At 42.0% G+C, this 27,962-nt stretch overlaps 1 protein-coding gene across 2 annotated transcripts in view; it reads left to right on the top strand.

Moving 5' to 3' along the window:
* lamb1b (laminin, beta 1b) overlaps nucleotides 1-27,962 on the top strand; it is a 95,683-nt gene that overhangs the window by 10,854 nt on the left and 56,867 nt on the right. For both annotated transcript variants that reach the window (XM_061914174.1, XM_061914173.1), the window contains exons 3-16: nucleotides 5,477-5,612; nucleotides 13,477-13,550; nucleotides 13,774-13,962; nucleotides 14,034-14,097; nucleotides 16,729-16,931; nucleotides 16,997-17,117; nucleotides 17,190-17,378; nucleotides 17,437-17,613; nucleotides 22,543-22,655; nucleotides 22,730-22,809; nucleotides 22,883-23,018; nucleotides 23,094-23,252; nucleotides 25,101-25,234; nucleotides 25,305-25,425. In XM_061914174.1, the coding sequence (XP_061770158.1) occupies nucleotides 5,477-5,612; nucleotides 13,477-13,550; nucleotides 13,774-13,962; nucleotides 14,034-14,097; nucleotides 16,729-16,931; nucleotides 16,997-17,117; nucleotides 17,190-17,378; nucleotides 17,437-17,613; nucleotides 22,543-22,655; nucleotides 22,730-22,809; nucleotides 22,883-23,018; nucleotides 23,094-23,252; nucleotides 25,101-25,234; nucleotides 25,305-25,425 (1,896 nt within the window). The remainder of the gene's footprint in view (nucleotides 1-5,476; nucleotides 5,613-13,476; nucleotides 13,551-13,773; nucleotides 13,963-14,033; nucleotides 14,098-16,728; nucleotides 16,932-16,996; nucleotides 17,118-17,189; nucleotides 17,379-17,436; nucleotides 17,614-22,542; nucleotides 22,656-22,729; nucleotides 22,810-22,882; nucleotides 23,019-23,093; nucleotides 23,253-25,100; nucleotides 25,235-25,304; nucleotides 25,426-27,962) is intronic.

Raw genomic sequence — 27,962 nt, 5'->3', positions numbered from 1 at the left:
AGACAATGCCAAGCCATTTTCAGCACGTGTTACAACAGCGTGGCTTCGTAGTAAAAGAGTGCGGGTACTTTCCTGGCCCGCCTGCAGTCCATACCTGTCTCCCATGGAAAATGTGTGGCGCTTTATGAAGCGTAAATACGACAGCGGAGACCCCGACTATTGAACGACTGAAGCTCTACATAAAACAAGAATGGGAAAGAATTCGACTTTCAAAGCTCCAACAATTAGTTTCCTCAGTTCCCAAACGTTTATTGAGTGTTGTTAAAAGAAAAGGTGATGTAACACAGTGGTGAACATGCCCTTTCCCAACTACTTTGGCACGTGTTGCAGCCATGAAATTCTAAATTATTATTTGCAAAAAAAAGTAAAGTTTATGAGTTTCAACATCAAATATGTTGTCTTTGTAGCATATTCAACTGAATATGGGTTGAAAAGGATTTGCAAATCATTGTATTCTGTTTATATTTACATCTAACACAATTTCCCAACTCATATGGAAACGGGGTTTGTACATTGTAGATTGTCACATCAAAACTATGAATGCACATGTGGAGTTGAGTACTTAACAAAAAAAAGGTGACATAACTGATAACATGTTTTATATTCCAGTTTCTTCAAAATAGGCACCCTTTGCTCTGATTACTGCTTTGCACACTGCAAAAACTGAAATCTAAGTAAGATGAAATATCTCAAATAAGGGTAATATTTGCTTATTTTCTGTCTGATAAGATCATTCTTCTCACTGAGTAGATTTTATGAGTGTTTTTAAAAGGAAAGGCCATGTAACACACTGGTAAAAACGCCCCTGTGACAACTTTTTGCAATGTGTTGCTGAAATTAAATTCTAAATTAATGATTATTTGGGCTTCACGGTGGCAGAGGGGTTAGTGCGTCTGCCTCACAATACGAAGGTCCTGCAGTCCTGGGTTCAAATCCAGGCTCGGGATCTTTCTGTGTGGAGTTTGCATGTTCTCCCCGTGAATGCGTGGGTTCCCTCCGGGTACTCCGGCTTCCTCCCACTTCCAAAGACATGCACCTGGGGATAGGTTGATTGGCAACACTAAATTGGCCCTAGTGTGTGAATGTGAGTGTGAATGTTGTCTGTCTATCTGTGTTGGCCCTGCGATGAGGTGGCGACTTGTCCAGGGTGTACCCCGCCTTCCGCCCGATTGTAGCTGAGATAGGCGCCAGCGCTCCCCGCGACCCCAAAAAGGGCATAAGCGGTAGAAAATGGATGGGATGGATGGATGGATGATTATTTGCAAAAAAAAAATAAAAACATTTGTCAGTGTGAACATGAAATATCTTGTCTTTGCAGTCTATTCAATTGAATATAAGTTGAAAGGGATTTGCAATTCATTGTATTCTCTTTTTATTTACCATTTAAACAACGTGACAACTTCACTGCTTTTGGCTTTCGTAAAGTATGTTTTCAGTTATTTCACCCTTTTTTGTGTAGTTGTGATGCCTTCAGGGACAATCTACAACAGGGGTCACCAACGCGGTGCCCGCGAGCACCAGGTCGCCCGTAAGGACCAGATGAGTCGCCCGCTGGCCTGTTCTAAAAATAGCTCAAATAGCAGCACTTACCAGTGAGCTGCCTCTATTTTTTCAATTTTATTTATTTACTCGCAAGCTGGTCTCGCTTTGCTCAACATTTTTAATTCTACGAGAGACAAAACTCAAATAGAATTTGAAAATCCAAGAAAATATTTTAAAGACTTGGTCTTCACTTGTTTAAATCAATTCATTTATTTTTTTACTTTGCTTCTTATAACTTTCAGAAAGACAATGTTAGAGAAAAAATACAACTTTAAAAATGATTTTAGGATTTTTAAACACATATTCCTTTTAAATTCCTTCCTCTTCTTTCCTGACGATTTAAAATCTAAAGCCCACCAGGCTGCACCAAACTTTTGATGCCTTGTTGACACAGAAAAGTGAAGTGAAGTGAATCATATTTATATAGTGCTTTTTCTCTAGTGACTCAAAGCGCTTTACATAGTGAAACCCAATATCTAGTTTTTTGTTTACATTTAAACCAGTGTGGGTGGCACTGGGAGCAGGTGGGTAAAGTGTCTTGCCCAAGGACACAACGGCAGTGACTAGGATGGCTGAAGCGGGGATCGAACCTGCAACCCTCAAGTTGCTGGCACGGCCGCTCTACCAACCGAGCTAAACCGCCCAAAAAGTTCAGTGGTGTATGCGCAGCAGCTATGAAGGTTGCAAGCCTGTTTGGTTCAACTTATCTTAGTGCATGGGTATCAAACTCTGGCCCCTGTAATTTCACTTGGCCCTTGAGGCAATATCACATTAACATTAGAGCTGGCCCGCCGCTGTAACACCGCATTCACCGCTAATACTCTTACTTGCCAACCCTCCCGATTTTCCCGGGAGACTCCCGAAGTTCAGTGCCCCTCCCGGACTTCATCCGGGACAACAATATTTGGGGTGGGCTTTAAAGGCACTGGCTTTGGCGTTCTATACAACCTGTCTGCACGTCCGCTTTTCCTCCATACAAACCCAGTCACATAATATTTGCGGCTTATACACACACACACAAGTGAATGCATTGCATACTTGGTCAACAGCCATACAGGTCACACTGAAAGTGGCTGTATAAACAACTTTAACACTGTTACAAATATGCGCCACACTGTGAACCCACACCAAACAAGTGACACATTTCGGGGGAACATCAGCACCGTAACACAACATAAACAAATACCCAGAACGCCTTGCAGCACTAACTCTTACGGGGTGCTACAATATACACCCCCCGCTACCACCAAACCCCGTTCACCTCAACCCCACCGCCGAAAAGAGGCATTCAATTTTTTATTTAAATTTTATACTTTTTAATTACTATTATTATTTCAAACTCGATTTTGCGTGTCACTATAAAGTTATATAAGCCTTGCTTGTTCAATATTGAATGCAAAACTTGTTTGGGTCCGTATGGGCATAGCTCGGTTGGTAGAGTGGCCGTGCCAGCAACTTGAGGGTTGCAGGTTCGATTCCCGCTTGTGCCATCCTAGTTACTGCCGTTGTGTCCTTGGGCAAGACACTTTACCCACCTGCTCCCAGTGCCACCCACACTGGTTTAAATGTTACTTAGATATTGGGTGTCACTATGTAAAGCGCTTTGAGTCACTTGAGAAAAGCGCTATATAAGTATAATTCCCTTGTCCTTTTTTTTGTCTTTTCTTCTTTGTCATGAAAAAGGGAGTTTTTTGTGGTTGGTGCACTATTTTTAAGTGTATATTGTGTTTTTTATGTTGATTTAAGAAAATAAAAAAAATGAAAAAAATATATATATATATATATATTTTTTTTTTTTTTATAAAAAATTCTTCTGCGGCCCGGTACTGATCGGGCCACGGCCCGGTGGTTGGGGACCACTGTTCTACAACCTGTTGTCATGCTTGCTTTTCCGCCATACAATCAGCGTCACGTAATATATGTGGATTCTACACACACACACACAAGTGAATGCAACGCATACTTGGTCGAACAGTCATACAGGTCACACTGAGGGTGGCCTTATAAACAACTTTAACACTGTTAAAAATATGCACCACACTGTGGACCCACACCAAACAAGAATGACAAACACATTTCGGGAGAACATCCGCACTGTAACAAACAGAACAAATACCCAGAATCCCTTGCAGCACTAACTCCTCTGGGACACTACAATATACACCCCCGCTACCAACAAACCTTGATTTTGCATGTCACTATAAAGTTATAAAAGCTTTGCTTGTTCAATATTCAATGCAAAAAAACTTGTTTGGGTCTCTATTAAAGGGTTAAATTGTTCAACTTTGGCCCGCGACTTTGTTCAGTTCAGAATTTTGGCCCACTCTGTATTTGAGTTTGACACCCCTGGTCTAAGAAATGATCATTTGAAAATGTTTAATTTGAAAAATGTGCACTTAAGAGAAAATATAAAAATAAAGTGTTGCATATTGATATTTATCTGTTTCTATATATATTTATTGTGAGAAAACATTAAGATGATCAGTGTTTCCACAAGGATAATATCATTAATTATTAATAACAACAGCGTTAAAGGGGAACATTATCACCAGACCTATGTAAGCGTCAATATATACCTTGATGGTGCAGAAAAAAAGACCATGTATTTTTTTAACCGATTTCCGAACTCTAAATGGGTGAATTTTGGCGAATTAAACGCCTTTCTGTTTATCGCGCTGTAGGCAAAGACGTCGCCGAGGTAATACAGCCGCCATTTTCATTTTCAACACATTACAAACACCGGGTCTCAGCTCTGTTATTTTCCGTTTTTTTGACTATTTTTTGGAACCTTGGAGACATCATGCCTCGTCGGTGTGTTGTCGGAGGGTGTAACAACACTAACAGGGAGGGATTCAAGTTGCACCACTGGCCCGAAGATGCCAAAGTGGCAAGAAATCTGCCGCCAGACCCCCGTTGAATGTACCAAAGTGTCTGCCGCCAGACCCCCATTGAATGTGCCAGAGTGTCTCCACATTTTACCGGCGATGCTAAGGCAGACATGGCACAGAGATGTATGGATAACCTGCAGATGCATTTGCAACGACAGTCAACAAAATTACAAAGGTGAGTTTTGTTGATGTTGACTGCCAGCTAATCGATGCTAACATGCTATGCTAATCAATGCTAACATGCTATTTACCGGCGGTGCTAAAGCAGACATGGAACAGAGATGTATGGATAACCTGCAGATGCATTTGCAACTATATTACGTTTCCTTCCACCCACATTTAATGCGAAACAAACACTTACCAATCGACGGATTTAAGTTGCTCCACTGTCACGAGATGCGAAAGTCCTGATCGTTTGGTCCGCACATTCTACCGGCGATGCTAGCGCAGCTATTCGGCCATGCTATGGCTATGAATAGCGTCAATAGCTTCAGTTTTTTCTTCAATACTTTCATACTCCAACCATCTGTTTCAATACATGCGTAATCTGTTGAATCGCTTAAGTCTATGAAATCCGAGTTTGAATCCGAGCTAATGTCGCTATATCTTGCTGTGGTATTCCCATTGTTTGTTTACATTGGCAGCACTGTGTGACGTCACAGGGAAATGGATAGTGGTTTCGAAGATAGCGAAAATAAGGCACTTTAAAGCTTTATTTAGGGATATTCCGAGACCGGTAAAATTTTGAAAAAAACTTCCAAAAATACAACAAGCCACTGGGAACTGATTTTTATTGTTTTTAACCCTTTTGAAATTGTGATAATGTTCCCCTTCAAATGTAAATTGAGCAAATTGGCTATTTCTGGCAATTTATTTAAGTGTGTATCAAACTGGTAGCCCTTCGCATTAATCAGTACCCAAGAAGTAGCTCTTGGTTTCAAAAAGGTTGGTGACCCCTGCACTACAATGTAAATAGTCATGAAAATAAAGACAACACATTGAATGAGAAGGTGCTGGCCTGAAAAGAATCCTTCTCATGTCGTCAGGAGGAGACCAAGTGCTTCCAGTGCGACTCCAGGGAGATCTACGACGTGGACCTCAGCCCGCTCAGCCACACCATCGAGAACGTGGTCACCACCTTTGCCCCCAACCGCCTCAAGACCTGGTGGCAGTCTGACAACGGTGAGACAATTTGAGAGGGAGAGAAGGGGGGGGGGGCATGAAAGCGCTCGCTCGTTCCCGTGAGAACCCCGCTAATGAGAAGGCGAGAAGTGGGAGGAGCCAGTTTAGGCTTGCGGTTGTGAAACAGGTGTGTTTGATCACCTGGCAGGCCTTCAAAGGCCAGACCGGGGAAGAGTTTGAATAAAACAATTTACGTGACGTACAATGTGGACGACAAGAGCAGACAGGAAGTGGTGTGACCTTCATCAAATGGACAGCAGATGTCCCGCCCACATGTCAATCAAGCCGCATGAAGTCACGCTTGGTTTGGAACGCTCCCGCTGGTGTGTGAGGACTTTAAAGGCCTACTGAAAGCCACTACTACCGACCACGCAGTCTGGTAGTTTATATATCAATGATGAAATAGTAAAGGCCTACTGAAATTAGATTTTCTTATTCAAACGGGGATAGCAGGTCCATTCTATCCGCGATATTGCCATATTTTTGCTGAAAGGATTTAGTAGAGAAAATCGACGATAAAGTTTGCAACTTTTGGTGCTGATAAAAAAGCCTTGCCTGTACCGGAAGTAGCGGACGATGACGTCACAAGGGTGAGGGCTCCTCACATTGTTTTTAATGGGAGCCTCCAGCAGCAAGAGCTATTCGGACTGAGAAAACGACAATTTCCCCATTAATTTAAGCGAGGGTGAAAGATTCGTGGATGATGATATTGATAGTGAAGGACTAGAAAAAAAATAAAAAAATAAAATAAAATAAAAAGCGACGGATCCCTTATCTGCTTATTGTTTTAATAGTGTTTTAGTGGGATTGTAGAAACATACCTCGAGGTCGGATGACTGCGGTGAACACGCCAGTGTCTCAGAGAGAAGCCGAGGAGCCAAGCTCACAGCTGCGTTTTAAACAGCTACTGCAGGAGGACAAATAATCCAATGATGTCTCCGGTAAGATATATATCACAATTTTCCTATCCAAAAACATGCTGGTTGACGTAGAGAGATATGTTCGTTTGACCGCTCTGTGTTAAAAACAAAGAAACACCGGCTGTGTCTCGGTGCTAAAGACAGCTGCAATACACCGCTTCCCACCAACAGCTTTCTTCTTTGACGTCTCCATTATTAATTGAACAAATTGCAAAAGATTCAGCAACACAGATGTCCAAATTACTGTGTAATTATGCGATGAAAAGAGACGACTTTTAGCCGTAGCTGGTGCTGAGCTAATATTTCCTGACAGTCCATGAAGTCACGCGCACGCGTCGTCATTCCGCGACGTTTTCAACAAGAAACTCGCGGGAAATTTAAAATTGCAATTTAGTAAACTAAAAAGGCCGTATTGGCATGTGTTGCAATGTTGATATTTCATCATTGATATATAAACTATCAGACTGCGTGGTCGCTAGTAGTGGCTTTCAGTAAGCCTTTAACATTGCAACACATGCCAATACGGCCGGTTTAATTTACTAAATTGCAATTTTAAATTTCGCGCGGAAGTATCATGCTAAAATGACGCATGACGTCACGCATTGTAGAAGACATTTTGTTCCGGCACCGTTCACAGCTATAAGTAGTCTGCTTTAAACGCATAATTACACAGTATTATGGACATCTGTGTTGCTGAATCTTTTGCAATTTGTTCAATTAATAATGGAGACGTCAAAGAAAAAAGATGTAGTTGGGAAGCGGTGTATTGCGGCCGTCTTTAGCAACACAAACATAGCCGGTGTTTCCTTGTTTACATTCCCAAAAGATGACGGTGAAGCTTTACTATGGAACAGAGCGGTCAAGCGAACACGGTTCCCCACCACATGTCAACCGGCAGGTTTCGGTGAGAAAATGGTGGTAATAAGTCGGCTCTTACCGTAGACATGAGAGGAGAACTTGCGTCATTCCTCCTGCACCTGTCAAAGAGGCAGCTGCGGACTCTCTTGCCTCCTCCCGTCGGATGCTTCCACCGTGGAGGAAGCATCGGCTGCCTTCGCCTCGTCGAGAAACGTGGCTTCCCTCGGAGACACTGGCGGTCACCACACCCGTGGCCACACCCCACCGACTTTTAGGTTGTACAGGTACGGCCATATAATCTCACTAAAACACTAGTAACACAATAAGCAGATAAGGGATTTTCCAGAATTATCCTAGTAAATTTGTCTAATATCTGAATCACTCTGCCATCTAGTTTTTTTTTTCCTTCACGCTCCCTTTCCTCATCCATTAATCTTTCATCCTCGCTCAAATTAATGGGGAAATCGTCACTTTCTCAGTCTGAATCGCTCTCGCTGCTGGTGGCCATGATTGTAAACAATGTTCAGATGTGAGGAGCTCCACAACCCGTGACGTCACGTGCACATCGTTTGCTACTTCCGGTACAGGCAAAGCTTTTTTATTAGCGAACAAAAGTTGCGAACTTTATCGTCGATGTTCTCGACTAAATCCTTTCAGCAAAAATATGGCGAAATGATCAAGTATGACACATAGAATGGACCTGCTATCCCCGTTTGAATAGGAACATCTCATTTCAGTAGGCCTTTAACGTGTCGCAAGCAGGGAATTTGCTTCTGGAGAGGCTTTTTGGGGAGTGGTGGGAATGTTGCGGGGGATCTGCAGATGGCTGAGACGCAGCAGGAAGCCGCAGATGCTTCAGTTTGGGATTTCCTAATTCCTTCACGGTGTCCGGTCCAAGACTCTGGCCCAGAGTCTGTGTTGACACTAGTGCTCCTCATACTAGTATACTTTTGTTGTTGTTGCTAAATTAGGACTTTATATCCATCCATCCATCCATTCATTTTCTTCCGCTTATCCGAGGTGGGGTCGCGGGGGCAGCAGCCTAAGCAGGGAAGCCCAGCCTTCCTCTCCCTAGCCACTCCGTCTAGCTCCTCCCGGGGGATCCCGAGGCGTTCTCAGGCCAGCCGGGAGACATAGTCTTCCCAACGTGTCCTGGGTCTTCCCCGTGGCCTCCTACCGGTCGGATGTGCCCTAAACACCTCCCTAGGGTGGCCTCCTGACCAAATGCCCAAACCATCTCATGTGGCACTTTATATCTCTTAATATAATTTTTTTGTGTGCTTTTATTCTCATATTTCCAACTTTTATTTAAAAGTATTTTATTTATACTATTAGTGTTATCGTTAGGGCCACAATAAATAATCGACTACACATAATATGTATTAAAAAAATGCATGAATCCATGTTTTGTTGCTTCGACTAATTGTATTAGTGTAACTAACTATAGGTTAGTTACACTAATACAATTAGTTGAAGCAACAAAACATGGATTCATGCATTTTTAATGGCTTTTTTGCCGATATCCGATATTGTCCAACACTTAATTACCAATTCCGATATCAACAAAAAACAATATATACGGTCGTTTTTTAATAACAACTTTATAATGCTCATTATGTATGGTTATGTTAATGATGCCTTTATTGCCATGGATACAAATATATCAATGTATTTATTGTAAAATTACTACTCAATACCTGCTGATATTTCTATTTATAGTTTTTTGTGTAAGCATGACTTTACTTATTTTCATTTATTGTAAAATTGCAAATTTATATTCCCAATATGTATGCTTATATTTTTGTACTATGCCTTTAATGACATTGATCAAATATAGTTAAATGTTCCTTGGAAAAATACTACTTCATATCTCCTTATATTTATGGTTGATTTGTCTAATTATGGCTTTATTCGCATTTTATTTATTTAACCAGGAAAGTCCCATTGAGATTACTCATAAATATTGCTATATTTTATTTTTTAAATTATTTTTTACATTTTTTTTTATATATATTTTTTTATCTCCTTATATTTATATTTATAGTTATTTTGTGTAATCATGACTTTACTTATTTTTTCTTTTATTTGTAAAATTACACATTTATATTCCCATTATGTATGATTATGTTTGTGTATCATGCCTTTAATCAAATATGTTTCAATGTTTCTTGTAAATGTACAACTTCATATCTCCTCATATTTATAGTTATATTGGGAATATACATTTGTAATTTTACAAATAATACAAATAAGTAAAGTCATGTGTACACAAAATAAATATAAATATCAGGACAATTTTTTTTAAAATATTTTTTTATTAAAGAATAATAAAAATATTAAAATATATCAAAATTCATGAGTAATCTCAATGGGACTTTCCTGGTTGAATAAATAAAATGAGAATAAAGCCGTAATCACATAAAAATGTTTGTGTATTATGCCTTTAATCAAATATGTTTCAATGTTTCTTGTAAAAATATTTCTCCATATCTCCTCATATTTATGGTTATTTTGTGTAGTTATGGCTTTATTCTCATGAATATCAATAGTTTTAAAATTGATCAAAGTATTAATTTCATATTTTTTCCTTTTAGAACAACTTTATAATGCTCAGTACCTATGGTTATGTTTGTATAATGGTGCCTTTATTTTCATGTATTATACTTTATATTATACATATATTCTTTTTTCTTTCATTTTATTTCTATTGACATCCAGCATCAGACATTTCTATCCATTACATCAGGGGTGTCAAACTCAAATACAGAGTGGGCCGAAATTTTAAACGGAACAAAGCCGCGGGCCAAGGTTGAACAAATTAACCTTTTAATAGGGACCCAAACAAGTTTTGCATTGAATATTGAACAAGCAAGGCTTAAATAACTTTATAGTGACATGCAAAATCCAGTTTCAAATAATAATAATTAAAAAATATCAATGGCATATCAAATAAAATTAAAAAAAAAATTGAGTGCCTTTTTTTCTATTTGCAGCCTTCTGAGGTAAATATCCAAATAAACTTATTCCACAGGCTAATAATACATTCGAAAATAAAATAACAATAATGAATGAATCAAACATTCAAGCCTTAAAGTAGCAAGAGAAAGTGCATGAATAAATTGTTAATTATTGCTCAGTTTGCTACACTGATTTGCTTTACCACTGAATATGGAACAAGCAATACTTATATAACTTAATAGTGCAAAATCAACCTTCAAAAAACTAACAAAAAAACATCAATGGTAAAATAAATAAAATGTAAATAAAACATTTAATGCCTCTTTTCTATTTGCAGCCTTCTGAGGTAAATATCAACGTTACATTTTTCCACAGGCTAATACATTTTGAAATAAAATAATGCGATGGGTGGGGTTGGGGGTGGGGGGTAGCGGGGTGTGCATATTGTAGTGTCCCGGAAGAGTTTGTGCTGCAAGGGGTTGTGGGTATTTGTTCTGTTGTGTTACGGTGCGGATGTTCTTCCGAAATGTGTTTTTCATTCTTGTTTGGTGTGGGTTCACAGTGCGGTGCATATTTGTAAACAGTGTTAAAGTTGTTTATACCGCCACCCTCAGTCTGACCTGTATGGCTGTTGAGCAAGTATGCTTGGCATTCACTTAAGTGTGTGTATAAGTCGCAAATATTATATGACTTGTCCGGCACGCTGTTTGTATGGAGGAAAAGCAGACGTGACAACATATTGTAGACAACGCTAAAGGCAGTGCCTTTTAGGCATGCCCCCAATACTGTTGTCCAGGTGGAAATCTGGAGAAATATGGGAGAATGGTTGGAAAATCCGGAGGGTTGGCAAGTATGAGTATCAGCGGCGAATGCAGTGTTACCGCTGTATAGTACCGGCGGGCCAGCTCTAATGTTAATTTGATATTGCCTCAAGGGCTAAATGAAATTGTACGGCGGGCCAAATTTGGCCCGCGGGCCAGAGTTTGACACCCATGCATTACATCATATTCACATACGTCATAAAGCTGTTGTCTGCCCTAAATTTCAAAAGTATTTTTTAGTTTATATCCCCATCATACCACCACCCCCCCAAAAAAACAGAAAAAAAACTGAAAAAACAAAGTAGTATATACAAATACATCAACTAAATAAACAAAAATAAATACATTGATAATAATAATGAACAGAAATAAAATAAAAGATACATATATTTGTATACACACATAGATATAAACATATATACACATATATAAATATATATATATGTATTTATGTATATGTATATACACAAATATGTATCTGTTTATATCTATTTTATTTCTGTTTATTAAAAAAAGATTACTCCTTATATGTGTATATGTATGTGTATATATATATATATATATATACATATATATGTATATATATATATGTATATATATATATATACATATATATATATATATAGGGACGGCGTGGCACAGTGAAAGAGTGGCCGTACGCAACCCGAGGGGTCCCTGGTTCAATCCTCACCAAGTACCAACCTCGTCACGTCCGTTGTGTCCTGAGCAAGACACTTCACCCTTGCTCCTGATGGGTGCTGGTTAGCGCCTTGCATGGCAGCTCCCTCCATCAGTGTGTGAATGTGTGTGTGAATGGGTAAAATGTGGAAGTAGTGTCAAAGCGCTTTGAGTACCTTGAAGGTAGAAAAGCGCTATACAAGTACAACCCAGAAATATATATATATACATGGATATATATATATATATATATATATATATATATATATATATATATACATATATATATATATATATCATCAAGGCTTGGAATTGGGGGTTAAATCACCAAAAATTATTCCACGGGCGCGGCCACCGCTGCTGCTCACTGCTCCCCTCACCTCCCAGGCGGGGTGATCAAAGTTAATGGGCTAAATTTTTTGCCACACCTAGTGTGTGTGTGTGACAATCATTGGTACTTTAACTTTTACTTTAGTATATCATGAAAAAGCGCAGATTCCAACCTTTGGAATACTTTGCATAGTTTCTGGATGTTGTTGATAAATGGCTTTCGCTTTGCATAGTAGAGCTTTAACTTGCACTTACAGATGTAGCGACGAACTGTATTTAGTGACAGTGGTTTTCTGAAGTGTTCCTGAGCCCATGTGGTGATATCCTTTAGAGATTGATGTGGGTTTTTGATACAGTGCCGTCCGAGGGATGGAAGGTCACGGTCATTCAATGTTGGCTTGCGGCCATGTCGCTTACGTGGAGTGATTTCTCAAGGTTCTCTGAACCTTTTGATGATATTATGGACCATAGATGTTGAAATCCCTAAATTTCTTGCAATTGCACTTTGAGAAACGTTGTTCTTGAACTGTTTGACTATTTGCTCACACAGTTGTGGACAAAGGGGTGTACCTCGCTCCATCCTTTCTTGTGAAAGACTGAGCATTTTTGGGGAAGCTGTTTTTATACCCAATCATGGCACCCACCTGTTCCCAATTAGCCAGCACACCTGTGGGACGTTCCAAATAAGTGTTTGATGAGCATTCCTCAACTTTATCAGTATTTATTGCCACCTTTCCCAACTTCTTTGTCACGTGCTGGCATCAAATTCTAAAGTTAATGATTATTTCGACAACATTTTTTTTTATCAATTTGAACATCAAATATGTTGTCTTTGTAGCATATTCAACTGAATGTGTTGAAAATGATTTGCAAATCATAGTATTCCGTTTATATTTACATCTAACAATTTTTCAACTCCTATATACAGTATATATATATATATATACACACATACATATACACATATAGGGAGTAATCTTTTTTTATACATATATTCTAAATTCTATCAAATTGTTTTATTTTTTGTGTGCCATCGTTCCCTTATTATCTTGAAAACTAGTATTTCTTCCTTTTAAATTACTTTTTTATTTCACCTAAAGATTATTTTATTGTAATAATAGTTATTAGTACAGTCATAAGACAGAGTTAAACACTTGTTTGTTTTAAGGCCAAAGATGGTTGCCTTCGTCAGAGCTCGTTAATCACTCCTGTTTGTTTTTGCACGCATGCTATAAATATTTGAAACGTGCGTGTCGACACGTCTTACAGGAAGTGCCGATGTCCGTTTCCTGTGTGCAGGTGTGGAGAATGTGACCATCCAGCTGGACTTGGAGGCCGAGTTCCACTTCACACACCTCATCATGACCTTTAAGGTGCCCCTCCCTCTATCGCACGCCAAGTCCGTGGTGGTCCCGTGAGATAAGTGCGGCAGCTGTGTGTCGGAATGTGGAAGAGTGGTGGGAAGCGGGGAAGGAGGCGAAACAGAGCGACTTGTGTTGGTTTGATGGCGTCCAGCTGGAATGACATCACGCCACATCCCAAATGGTGTTTTTGTGTGTGTGTGTGAGAACATGGCTTACCTTCCTTCCCCCGCAGACCTTCCGTCCCGCCGCCATGGTGATCGAGCGCTCCATGGACTCCGGGAAGACGTGGCACGTTTACCGCTACTTCGCCTACGACTGCCGGGCCACCTTCCCCGGGGTGTCCCCGGGGCCCATGCTCAAAGTGGATGACATCATCTGCGACTCGCACTACTCGGACATCGAACCTTCCACCGAGGGAGAGGTCAGTTGGGTGCCACGGGCGCCAAAATGTACGCCGGAAGGGAAAAGTACTCACCTCATTTTTCCAACCAGGTGATCTTCCGGGTGCTGGACCCTGCCTTTGAGATCGAGGACCCCTACAGCTTGGGGATCCAAAGTAAGACCTGGAATCTGTAACCCCGCCCTTTTAAAGTGGTGACATGATAAGGCAGTGAAAGGAGGTCAGACAGGAAGAAAGCTGGAAGGAATTTCCCACGTGGAGGCGGAAATGTCCGAGTACACAAAACCCCTCGGTCCGTACTCAAAATGCTTGTCCACGTGAAAACTTACTCCAAGGGTTGTCCAAGTGCAGGATTTTTGTGGCCCCGGTTCAGGATGTCATAATACTCCAGTAGCAGGCCTGCGGAATTATTTTGAGTCGAGGGGCCAAATTTAGAGGAAAAAAAGTATGTCTGGGGGCCGAGTGCTCAATACCGGGTTGAGCGGAATATATGTTAGATAAGGAAAAAAACAGAGGACATTTCATCCCTGCAAACCTGTTTTGGGGAATTTTAAATTATACATATATTCTAAATTCTATAATTACAAATAAAATCCCCTGAAGAACAGGGAAACCTGCGAAAGAGGCCTCTAGGGATGAAATAGCCTCTGTGTTTTTTCCTGACCTAACATACATACATACATATATACACACACATATATAATGTATATATGTGTATATATATATATATATATATATATATATATATATATATATATATATATATATATATATATATACATACATATATATATATATATATATATATATATATATATACACATACATATATACACACAACCATCCATCCATCCATTTCCTACCGCTTGTCCCTTTTGGGGTCGCTGGAGCCTATCTCAGCTGCATTCGGGCAGAAGGTGGAGTACACCCTGGACAAGTCGCCACCTCATCGCAGTATATTTGTATATATATATATATATATACAAATATACTATATACATATATACATATATATATATGTATATATATATATACATATATGTATATATGTATATGTATATATATATATACAAATATGTATATATATATATGTACATATATATATACATCCATCCATCCATTTTCTACCGCTTATTCCCTAAATAAACATATATATACATACATTCATATATATACATACATATTCATACACATATATATATGCATACATACATACATATATTATATATATATACTTATATATATATATATATATATATATACTTATATATATATATATATATACTTATATATACATACATATATATATATATATATACATACATATTACATATATATATACATACATATTATATATATATATACATACATATTACATATATATATATACATACATATTATATATATATATACATACATATTATATATATATATATATATATATATATATATATATATATATATATATATATATATATATATATATATATATATATATATATGTATATAAATAAGGATGGCCGCTGTGTGGAAACGCTCCCCACGCACACTGCTTGGTGTCTCGTCTGAGCTGGTGTGACTTAGATGACCATAGAACCTGATTAGATGACCATAGTAACTAATTACATTACCATAGTAACTAGTGTGGTCGAGTGGTCAGTGTCCACCCTGAGATCGGTAGGCCGTGAGTTCAAACCCCGGCCGAGTCATACCAAAGATTATGAAAACGGGAGCCATTACCGTCCTGCTTGGCACTCAGCATCAAGGCTAGGAATTGGGGGTTAAATCACCAAAAATTATTCCACGAACGCGGCCACCGCTGCTGCTCACTGCTCCCTTCACCTCCCAGGGGGGGTGATCAAGGGTAATGGGTCCAAATTTTTGCCACACCTAGTTTGTGTGTGTGACAATCATTGGTACTTTAACTTTTACTTTAGTATATCATGAAAAAGCGCAGATTCCAACCTTTGGAATACTTTGTCTAGTTTCTGGATGTTGTTGATAAATGGCTTTCGCTTTGCATAGTAGAGCTTTAAGTTGCACTTACAGATGTAGCGACGAACTGTATTTAGTGACAGTGGTTTTCTGAAGTGTTCCTGAGCCCATGTCGTGATATCCTTTAGAGATTGATGTCGGTTTTTGAAACAGTGCCATCCGAGGGATCGAAGGTCACGGTGATTCAATGTTGGCTTCCGGCCATGTCGCTTACATGGAGTGATTTTTTCCAGATTCTCTGAACCTTTTGATTATATTATGGAGCGTAGATGTTGAAATCCCTAAATTTCTGGCAATTGCACTTTGAGAAACTTCTTAAACTGTTTTGACTATTTGCTCACGCAGTTGTGGACAAAGGGGTGAACCTCGCCCCATCCTTTCTTGTGAAAGACTGAGCATTTTTTGGGAAGCTGTTTTTATACCCAATCATGGCACCCACCTTCGCCCAATTAGCCAGCACACCTGTGGGATGTTCCAAATAAGTGTTTGATGAGCACTCCTCAACTTTATCAGTATTTATTGCCACCTTTCCCAACTTCTTTGTCACGTGCTGGCATAAAATATTTTTTTTGATCAGTTTGAACATCAAACATGTTGTCTTTGTAGCATATTCAACTGAATATGGGTTGAAAAGGATTTGCAAATCATTGTATTCCATTTATATTTACATCTAACACAATTTCTCAACTCCTATGGAAACGGGGTTTGTATATCGAAATCTAGATGGTGGACAATATCGGAAATTTTGGATATCGGCAAAAAAGCCATTATTGGACATCTCTCTACTTGCAGACATGCTGAAGATCACCAACCTGCGCGTCAACTTCCTGAAACTCCACACACTCGGCGACAACCTCCTGGACTCGCGCAAGGAGGTGACGGCGAAGTACTACTACGCCCTCTACGACATGGTCGTCCGCGGCAACTGCTTCTGCTACGGCCACGCCTCCGAGTGCGCCCCCGTGGACGGAGCCCCGGCGGGGGCGGAGGGAATGGTGGGACGGTGCGAGTGTGAGCGGTCAGCGGCGAGCGACTGTGTTCTTACGGGTGTGCTGGACAGGTCCACGGACGCTGCGTCTGCAACCACAACACGGAGGGTCTGAACTGCGAGCGCTGTCGGGACTTTCATCACGACCAGCCCTGGAAGCCCGCTGAGGGCCGCAACGCGCACGCTTGCCAGAGTAAGACCCCCGAACGGGACCGCGTTCACATTAAAAAAAAACCACCCATACGGGACTGTCTTTCCTGGACAGGGTGCGAATGCAACCAGCACTCCGCTTCCTGCCACTTCGACATGGCCGTCTACGTGACCACGGGTAACGTGAGCGGCGGGGTGTGCGACAACTGTCGGCACAACACGGTGGGGCGCCAGTGCGAGCAGTGTGCGCCCTTCTTTTACCAGCACCCCAACCGAGACCTGAGGGACCCCCACGTCTGCCAGCGTAAGTCCTCTCACCTGTAAAACCGGTGATTTTGTCTCTAATCCAAGTCTCGCCGTAGCGTGCAGCTGCGACCCGGTCGGCTCCCTGCAGGGTGGGCTTTGCGACTCCAGGACCGATGTGGCCTCCGGTCTCATCTCGGGCCAGTGTCGCTGCAAAGCCCACGTGGAAGGAGAGCGCTGTGACCACTGCAGACATGGACACTACGGGCTGGGACAGGGACCAGAAGGATGTCTGGGTATGCAAACACATTCTAATAAAGTTATTTGGTGACGAACCCCAAGATGCAGAGATGGAGGCAGGCACTGAATGAGAAAACATGGTTTTAATTTAAAATACTACAACTAGAACAAAGGGTACAAACAAAAAGCACGCACGTGGGCGGATATAACAAACTAAGGGCTATGAACAAACAAATCGGAAGCAGGGAACAAAAAACAGTAAGCTACAAACATTTACCAAATATAGCTTACCGCTACGCTGCAATCACACGACCAGTAGGAATGACAAGTAGAAAATGACATTGACACGACAATACAAATGATCCAGCCCTGACTGGAGGAACAAAGCTGAGTGAAAACAGGACACGGGGAGACAAACAGGAAGCTGAACCAAAATAAGAGCACTAGAGAGGAAATACTAAACACACTGAGGAGGAACACAGCACTCAGGGAACAAGACAGGAAGCTGACAAATTAAGAGCTCTTTACAGGAACTAAAAGACAGGAAATACTAAACACAGGAAACAGACAAATGCAGGGGAAAAAACTAAAACATAGACAAACTGTCAGGGGCAAGCCTGACAGATTTACTTAAAGCAGGGGTATATATATATATATATATATATATATATATATATATATATATATATATATAATGTATATGTACTAGAGATGCGCGGATAGGCAATTATATAATCCGCAACCGCATCACCAAAGTCGTCATCCACCCGCCGTCCACCCGAACCAACATTTTATCAGAACTGCAACCGCCCGCTGATATACATCAGAGGTCGGCCACCTTTACCACTCACAGAGCTATTTAAACCCGTTTCACAGAGTAATGAGGACGATTGAAGCCGCTAACGTTCTCGCGAATATCCAATTGGCGTTCGTCCTGATGACAAGAATATGGGCGTGCTGTGAAGCCATTGCCTTTGACACCTTCAACAACATGTACGAACCGATTGTTGGTCCGGCAACATGTTGTGTGCAGCTTCCGCAATCACACGTACAAGATTGAAAGGCATACTGCGTGACACAGAGTACACTGATGGTTGTGATATAAACAACTTTAACACTTACTGATATGCGCCACGCTGTGAAGCCACACCAAACAAGATTCCATCCATCCATCCATCATCTTCCGCTTATCCGAGGTCGGGTCGCGGGGGCAACAGCCTAAGCAGGGAAACCCAGACTTCCGTCTCCCCAGCCACTTCGTCTAGCTCTTTCCGGGGGATCCCGAGGCGTTCCCAGGCCAGCCGGGAGACATAGTCTTCCCAACGTGTCCTGGGTCTTCCCCGTGGCCTCCTACCGGTTGGACGTGCCCTAAACACCTCCCTAGGTAGGCGTTCGGGTGGCATCCTGACCAGATGCCCGAACCACCTCATCTGGCTCCTCTCGATGTGAAGGAGCAGCGGCTTTACTTTGAGTTCCTCCCGGATGGCAGAGCTTCTCACCCTATCTCTAAGGGAGAGCCCCGCCACACGGCGGAGGAAACTCATTTCGGCCGCTTGTACCCGTGATCTTATCCTTTCGGTCAAACCCAAACAAGATTGACAAACACATTTTGGAAGAACATCCTCACGGTAACACAACATAAACGCAACACAACAAATACCCAGAATCCTTAGTATCCGTGACAATTCCTGAATATATTTTACACCCCCTCGCCCACCTTACAGACGCAGGGTTTGCTGCTAGCAGGGTGTATAAAATACACATGATGTGTCGTGGATACAAAGGATTCTGGGTATTTGTTGTGTTGCGTTTATGTTGTGTTACTGGAAGGATGTTCTCCCGAAACGTGTTTGTCGTTCTTAATTGGTGTGGCTTCACAGCGTGGCGCATATTACTAAGAGTGTTAAAAATGTTAATATCACAACGATTAGTGTACTCTGTGTCACCCAGTATGCCTTGCAGTCGTGTGCGTGTTGCTGCGGAAGCCACACACATCATGATGCTGGACTGACAAGTAGATCGTACATGTTGTAGAGGGCGACAAAGTCAATGACTTCATAGCACGCCCTAATACTTATCTGGGTGACTGCCGGCAGTCATTCTAGAGAATATTAGCGTCTCCTATTGTCTTCTTCGCTTTGTGACACAGGTCTTAAATGGCTCTTTGAATGGCAATACCGATCCCAGAACCATGTATATCAAATATTTCCGGATGGTTCAACCGCCACCCGCCCGAATGTAATTAAAATCTATTTTTTCGTCATGTCACCCGCCTGACCCGCGGTTTATCCGCTGACTCCGCCGATGAGACCGCAAACCGCGCATCTCTAATATCTACATATTACATATATGTACATATTACATATATGTACATGTACAAAACCCAAAAGCAGTGAAGTTGTCACGTTGTGTAAATGGTAAATAAAAAGAGAATACAATTATTTGCAAATCCTTTTCAACTTATATTCAATTGAATCGTCTGCAAAGACAAGATATTTCACGTTCACACTACGAAACTTCATTTTTTGTCTGTGCAAATAATCATTAACTTAGAATTTAATGGCAGCAACACATTGCAAAAAAGGAATTTTTACCACTATGTTACATGGCCTTTCATTTTAACAACACTCAGTAAAGGTTTGGCAAATGAGGAAACACATTTTTGAAGTGGAATTATTTCCCATTCCAGCTTGATGTGCAATTTAAGTTGTTCAACAGTCCGGGGTCTCCGTTGTGGTAATTTAGGCTTCCTATTGCAGCACACATTTTCAATGGGAGACAAATGTGGACTACAGGCAGGCCAGTCTAGTACCCGCACTCTTTTCCTATGAAGCCACACTGTTGTAACACGTAGCTTGGCAACGTCTTGCTGAAATAAGCAGGGGCGTCCATGATAACGTTGATATGTTGCTCCAAAACCTGTATGTACCTTTCAGCATTAATGGTGCCTTCACAGATGTGTAAGTTACCCATGCCTTGGGCACTAAAACACCCCCATACCATCACACATGCTGGATTTTACACTTTGCGCTTAGAACAATCTGGATGGTTCTTTTCCTCTTTGGTCCGGAGGACACGACATCCACAGTTTCCAAAAACAATTTGAAATGTGGACTCGTCAGACCACATTTCACTTTTCCAATTTGCATCAGTCCATCTTAGATGAGCTCGGGCCCAGCAAAGCCGGAAATGTTTCTGGGTGTTGTTGATAAATGGCTTTGGCTTTGCATAGTAGAGTTTTAACTTGCACTTACAGATGTAGCGACCAACTGTAGTTACTGACAGTGGTTTTCTGCCCATGTGGTGATATCCTTTACACACCGATGTCACTTTTTGATGCAGTACTTTCTGAGGGATCAAAGGTGCAGCGCTTTCTCCAGATTCCCTGAACCTTTTGATATTACGGACCGTAGATGGTAAAATCCCTAAATTCCTTGAAATAGCTGGTTGAGAAATGTTGTTCTTAAAGAGTTTTTGACATTTGTTGACAAAGTGGTGACCCTCACCCCGTCCTTGTTTGTGAATGAGTGAGCATTTCATGGAAGCTGCTTTTATACCCAATCATGGCACCCACCTGTTCCCAAATAGCCCGCTCACCTGTGGGATGTTCCAAATAAGTGTTTGATGAGCATTCCTCAACTTTCTCAGTCTTTTTTTTCCCCACTTGTGCCAGTTTTTTTAAACATGTTGCAGGCATCAAATTCCAAATGAGCTAGTATTTCTAAAACATAACAAAGTTTACCAGTGTAAACATTAAATATTTTGTCTTTGCAGTCCATGCAATTAAATATAAGTTGAAAAGGATTTGCAAATTATAGTATTCTCTTTTTATTGATCCTTTACACAACTGGTTTTGGGTTTTGTAGATCAGGCTCTAAGTCAGGGGTCGGGAACCTTTTTGGCTGAGAGAGCCAAGAAGCCAAATATTTTAAAATGCATTTCCGTAAGAGCCGTAAAATATTTTTTTAACCCTGAACACAACTAAACGCGTGCATTTTTAAGTAAGACTAAAATTTTTTGAGTATAATAGGTCTCTTATTCTTTGTAATAACATTGTTATTCTGAAGCTAACTGGGAAGGGGGCGTGGCCTGCGGGCCTGCAGCGAAGCGGGCTGTTGCCAGGACCGGCCTCGAAATCAGCGACAGGTGCGTAGACCGCCCACCTGGGCCTTGTTATCTAATCACCTGTCGCTATGTTACAAGCAGCAGCCAGGAGGAGAAACGGGGTTGGTGCTGGAGCCAGAGCGCGAGCCAGAACGAAAGAGAAAAAGACAATTGGTGGAAAGCAACTGAGAGACTTATTGAAAAATGAAACAACACTGTAACCCTGAAACAGGGTCTCATGTCGGTTCTTGGTGGTCTGAAGAACCCCCAGGAGGGCAAGCCCCACACTAACCAATAATAAATAAATAACTTCTTACCATTAACGCAACTTCTTAAACAGGTGCGGTAGAAAACTGATGGATGGATTAAAAATGCATGAGAATGTTTTATATTTTGAACCCGCCTTCCGCCCGATTGTAGCTGAGATAGGCGCCAGCGTCCCCCGCAACCACAAAAGGGAATAAGCGGTAGAAAATGGATGGATGGATTATTATTAACACTGTGATTACAAGTGGATTTATTCATTACTTTTCGTGTTAAGCAATGCCAGGTCAGATTTATCCGAGAGCCAGATGCAGTCATCAAAAGAGCCACATCTGGCTCCCAAGCCATAGGTTCCCTACCCCTGCTCTAAGTCAACGGTATGGACTTTTCGCCCATTCCAAAAGGGGAAAATGAAAACAAGTAGAAGCACCAAAGTTGACAGCAATTGTCCAAAATGTCGCGATGAGGACAACTGAACTCGAGTCCAGCCTCTGGTTGATGTATTAAGATGCGTGCCATGTACCGTACAGGTCCCAAGAAAGTTGGGAAAGTACTTTTCCTGCTTCCGAGTGATGATCACACACCCACACAGACTATTTTCTGTGTTGTTTTGGCAGCTTGCAGCTGCAGCCCGCTGGGAACGTTGCCAGGAAGCAACTCCTGCGACCCCGAGTCCGGAAGGTGCTTCTGCAAGCGGCTGGTCGGCGGACATAACTGCGACGAGTGTCTGGTAGGCACGGGGTCACTGACGCGTACCTTGCTTCTGCCGAAGAGCTTTCTAACCAACACGCGCTTTCCCCGCAGCCGCAGCACTGGGGTCTGTCCAACGACATGGACGGATGCCGAGCGTGTGACTGCGACCAAGGCGGTGCGCTCAACAATACGTACGTTCTGTGGACTCAAGAAGACCTCTTCATCGCTGTCCTGACAATGAATCGTTTCTCCGTGTTCCAAAAGCTGCGACCCGCGGTCCGGGCAGTGCGTGTGCAGGGAGCACGTGTTCGGACGGCGCTGTGACCAGCTCGAGTCCGGTTTTTACTTCATCGCCCTGGACCACTACACCTACGAGGCCGAAGACGCCGAGCACGGACCTGTGAGCCCGCCAACGTGCAGTCGACGCCTTTGAAATTAAATTAAACTTCATTTTTAAAACACTCTTGTTTGGCAGGGCGTGAAGGCGGTCCAAAGACCTTACCCTTTGGATCGCAGCCCCACGTGGACTGGGATGGGTTTTGCCAGTGTACCAGAAGGAGCCTTCCTGAAGTTCTTCATCAACAACATCCCGGAGTCCATGGACTATGATGTCCTAATCCGCTACGAGCCACAGGTGAAACTCACCTACACTTAAGGTTGCAAAATTCCGGGAATATTTAAAGTGAATAATAATAATAATAATAATAATGAATTACAATTGTAACGCACTTTACATTTGTTAAAATCTCAAAGGGCTACAAATTAAAAAAATTAAAAATAGAAAGTTAGGATATTTAAGTCGTCCAAGTCAGAGTCCATGGTTCCTGCCCGGAAAAGGTTGGACTGCCATCTCCAGGTTGGGGAGAAGACCCTGCCCCAAGTGGAGGAGTTCAAGTACCTCAGAGTCTTGTTCACGATCCGTTGTGGTGAAGAAGGAGCTGAGCCGGAAGGCAAAGCTCTCAATTTACCGGTCCATCTACGTTCCCATCCTCACTTATGGTCATGAGCTTTGGGTTATGACCGAAAGGACAAGCTCATGGGTACAAGCGGCCCAAATGAGTTTCCTCCGCCGGGTGGTGGGTCTCTCCCTAGAGATAGGGTGAGAAGCTCTGTCATCCGGGAGGAGCTTAAACTAAAGCCGCTGCTTCTCCACATGGAGAGGAACCAGATCAGATGGTTCGGGCATCTGGTCAGGATGCCACCCGAAAGCCTACCTCAGGAGGTTTTTCGGCACGTTCGACTGGTAGGAGGCCACGAGGAAGACCCAGGACACGTTGGGAAGACTATGTATCCCGGCTGGCCTGGGAACGCCTCGGGATCCCCCGGGAGGAACTGGACGAAGTAGCTGTGGAGAGGGAAGTCTGGACTTTCCTGCTTAAGCTTCTGCCCCCACGACCCGACCATGGATAACCGGAAGAAGATGGATGGTTAGATGGTTGGATGGAAATTAGAATATATAAGTCCGCCAAGTCAGAATCCATGGTTCTTGCCCGGAAAAGGGTGGAGTGCCATCTCCGGGTTGGAGAGGAGACCCTGCCCCAAGAGGAGGAGTTCAAGTACCTCGGACTCTTACTCACAAGTGAGGGAAGAGTGGATTGTGAGGTGGACAGGCGGATCGGTGCGGCGTCTTCAGTAATACGGACGCTGTATCAATCCGTTGTGGTGAAGAAGGAGCTGAGCCGGAGGGCAAAGCTCTAAATTTACCGGTCGATCTACGTTCCCATCCTCGCCTATGGTCATGAGCTTTGGGTTATGACCGAAAAGGACAAGATCACGGGTACAAGGGGCGGAAATGAGCTTCCTCTGCCTTTGAGATAGGGTGAGAAGCTCTGTCATCCGGGAGCCTACCTAGGGAGGTGTTTCGGGCACGTCCGACCGGTAGGAGGCCACGGGAGAAAACCCAGGACACGTTGGGAAGACTATGTCTCCCAGGTGGCGTGGGAACGCCTCGGGATCCCCCAGGAGGAGCTAGACGAAGTGGCTGGGGAGAGGGAAGTCTGGGCTTCCCTACTTAGGCTGCTGCACCCGTGACCCCACTTAGGGTAAGCAGATGAAGATAGATGGATAGAATATATAACAGAAAATTAAAAATAGAAATGAAAAACGGGGACCAATAAATGTAAATTAAATCCGGTCAGGTAAGTATTAATGGTATTACTGTGGTAAATATATTTTCTCTATGGTATTTAAGTTTAATTACTGAATGACTGTAGACTCCAGGAGACTTCCACTCAAGCTACCAAGCTGTTCCTGTACTTGTTAAATGATTTTGGGGCCAACATCTCTAGCGAGTTAGGTTTATGTACCACCACCAGTCTCATCATGAACTGAAAATATTTCTCCGTTAGCCGTGATGCTAATTTTCTCAATGTTAAATCCCATTCATTTATGCTAACAACGTTAGCGATCCGAATTTACCTTTTTTGCAACCCTACCTACACTTGAGTGTTTTTTTTTAAACTATGTACTGCTTGAATGGAAGCTTCCAGAACAGTGGGAACAGGTCAACGTCCGGGTGGAGCAACCCGTCTTCAACCCTCCTGACTATTCCGGTCACTGCGGCGGTTACATCGGTGACGGCGAGGAGCAGTACGTCTCTCTGCCACCTGGCTCCAGGTAACACGTCCCGTTTCGAGGCTCCCTTTTGTCGGCGTGGTGGTGACGACACACTTCCTGCTTCCTGTAGACACGTGCTGCTGCCCCACCCCGTGTGCTTGGACAAGGGACATAACTACACGGTGCACCTCAGCCTGCCGCTCTACTCCACCTACAGCGACATGCAGAGCCCGTACACGCTCATCGACTCGGTGAGGCTCAAACATTCACTCCAACGTCAACCTTGCAGCCAAGGTTGTCAAAAGTATCTAAATTATCGCCACGGCCTTACCAACGGGCAAAAAAAAAATGCTAGGGCACCCGCTTTTTTTCAGTATCGGTACCAATGAAGACTGGACTTCAGACCTGGGCAGATTAAGTTTTCAGTATCATTACTAGCAAAAGAAGACTGGACTTCAGACCTGGGCAAATTAAGTTTTCAGTATCGTTAGTACCAAAGAAGACTGGACTTCAGACCTGGGCTAATTAAGTTTTCAGTATCGTTAGTACTAAAGCAGACTGGACTTTAGACCTGGGCAAATTAAGTTTTCAGTATCGTTAGTACCAAAGAAGACTGGACTTCACACCTGGGCTAATTAAGTTTTCAGTATCGGTAGTACCAAAGAAGACTGGACTTCAGACCTGGGCTAATTAAGTTTTCAGTATCGTTAGTACTAAAGCAGACTGGACTTTAGACCTGGGCAAATTAAGTTTTCAGTATCGTTAGTACCAAAGAAGACTGGACTTCAGACCTGGGCTAATTAAGTTTTCAGTATCGTTACTAGCAAAAGAAGACTGGACTTCAGACCTGGGCAAATTAAGTTTTCAGTATCGTTAGTACCAATGAAGACTGGACTTCAGACCTGGGCTAATTAAGTTTTCAGTATCATTACTAGCAAAAGAAGACTGGACTTCAGACCTGGGCAAATTAAGTTTTCAGTATCGTTAGTACCAATGAAGACTGGACTTCAAAACTGGGCGAATTAAGTTTTCAGTATCGTTAGTACCAAAGAAGACTGGATTTCAGACCTGGGCTAATTACGTTTTCAGTATTGGTAGTACCAAAGAAGACTGGACTTCAGACCTGGGCAAATTAAGTTTTCAGTATCGTTAGTACCAAACAAGACTGGACTTCAGAGCTGGGCTAATTAAGTTTTCAGTATCGTTAGTACCAATGAAGACTGGACTTCAGACCTGGGCAAATTAAGTTTTCAGTATCGTTAGTACCAAAGAAGACTGGACTTCAGACCTGGGCTAATTAAGTTTTCAGTATCGTTAGTACCAAAAAAGACTGGACTTCAGACCTGGGCAAATTAAGTTTTCAGTATCGTTAGTACCAAAGAAGACTGGACTTCAGACCTGGGTAAATTAAGTTTTCAGTATCATTAGTACCAAAGAAGACTGGACTTCAGACTTGGGCAAATTAAGTTTTCAGTATCATTAGTACCAAAAAAGACTGGACTTCAGACCTGTGCTAATTAAGTTTTCAGTATCGTTAGTACTAAAAAAGACTGGACTTCAGACGTGGGCAAATTAAGTGTTCAGTTCCGTTAGTATCGAAGAAGACTGGACTTCAGACCTGGGTAAATTAAGTTTTCAGTATCGTTAGTACCAAAGAAAATTGAACTTCAGATCTGGGCAAATTAAGTTTTCAGTATCGGTAGTACCAAAGAAGACTGGACTTCAGACCTGGGCTAATTAAGTTTTCAGTATCGGTAGTACCAAAGAAGACTGGACTTCAGACCTGGGCTAATTAAGTTTTCAGTATCGTTAGTACCAAAGGAGACTGGACTTCAGACCTGGGCTAATTACGTTTTCAGTATCGTTAGTACCAAAGAAGACTGGACTTCAGACCTGGGATAATTAAGTTTTCAGTATTGTTAGTACCAAAGAAGACTGGACTTCAGACATGGGCTAATTAAGTTTTCAGTATCGTTAGTACCAAAGGAGGCTGGACTTCAGACCTGGGCTAATTACGTTTTCAGTATCATTAGTACCAAAGAAGACTGGACTTCAGACCTGGGATGATTAAGTTTTCAGTATTGTTAGTACCAAAGAAGACTGGACTTCAGGCCTGGGCAAAATAAGTTTTCAGTATCGTTAGTACCAAAGAAGACTGGACTTCAGACCTGGGCTAATTAAGTTTTCAGTATCATTAGTACCAAAGAAGACTGGACTTCAGACCTGGGCAAATTAAGTTTTCAGTATCGTTAGTACCAAAGAAAACTGGACTTCAGATCTGGGCAAATGAAGTTTTCAGTATCGTAGTACGAAAGAAGACTAGACTTCAGACCTGGGCAAATTGGGTTTTCAGTATCGTTAGTACCAAAGAAGACTGAACATCAGACCTGGGCTAATTAAGTTTTCAGTATCGTTAGTACCAAAGAAGACTGGACTTCAGACCTGGGCTAATTAAGTTTTCAGTATCATTACTACCAAAAGAAGACTGGACTTCAGACCTGGGCAAATTAAATTTTCAGTATCGTTTGTACCAAAGAAGACTGGACTTCAGACCTGGGCAAATTAAGTTTTTTTCAGTATCGTTTGTACCAAAGAGGACTGGACTTCAGACCTGGGCTAATTAAGTTTTCAGTACTGTTAGTACCAATGAAGACTGGACTTCAGAACTGGGCTAATTAAGTTTTCAGTATCGTTAGTACCAAAAGAAGACTGGACTTCAGACCTGGGTAAATTAAGTTTTCAGTATCGTTAGTACCAAAGAAGACTGGACTTTAGACCCGGGCAAATT

The sequence above is a fragment of the Nerophis ophidion genome, linkage group LG10 (assembly GCF_033978795.1).
Source record: "Nerophis ophidion isolate RoL-2023_Sa linkage group LG10, RoL_Noph_v1.0, whole genome shotgun sequence".
NCBI lineage: Eukaryota > Metazoa > Chordata > Actinopteri > Syngnathiformes > Syngnathidae > Nerophis > Nerophis ophidion.
Note: the sequence above shows the minus strand (reverse complement) of the source record. Positions and strands in the feature narration are given on the sequence as shown.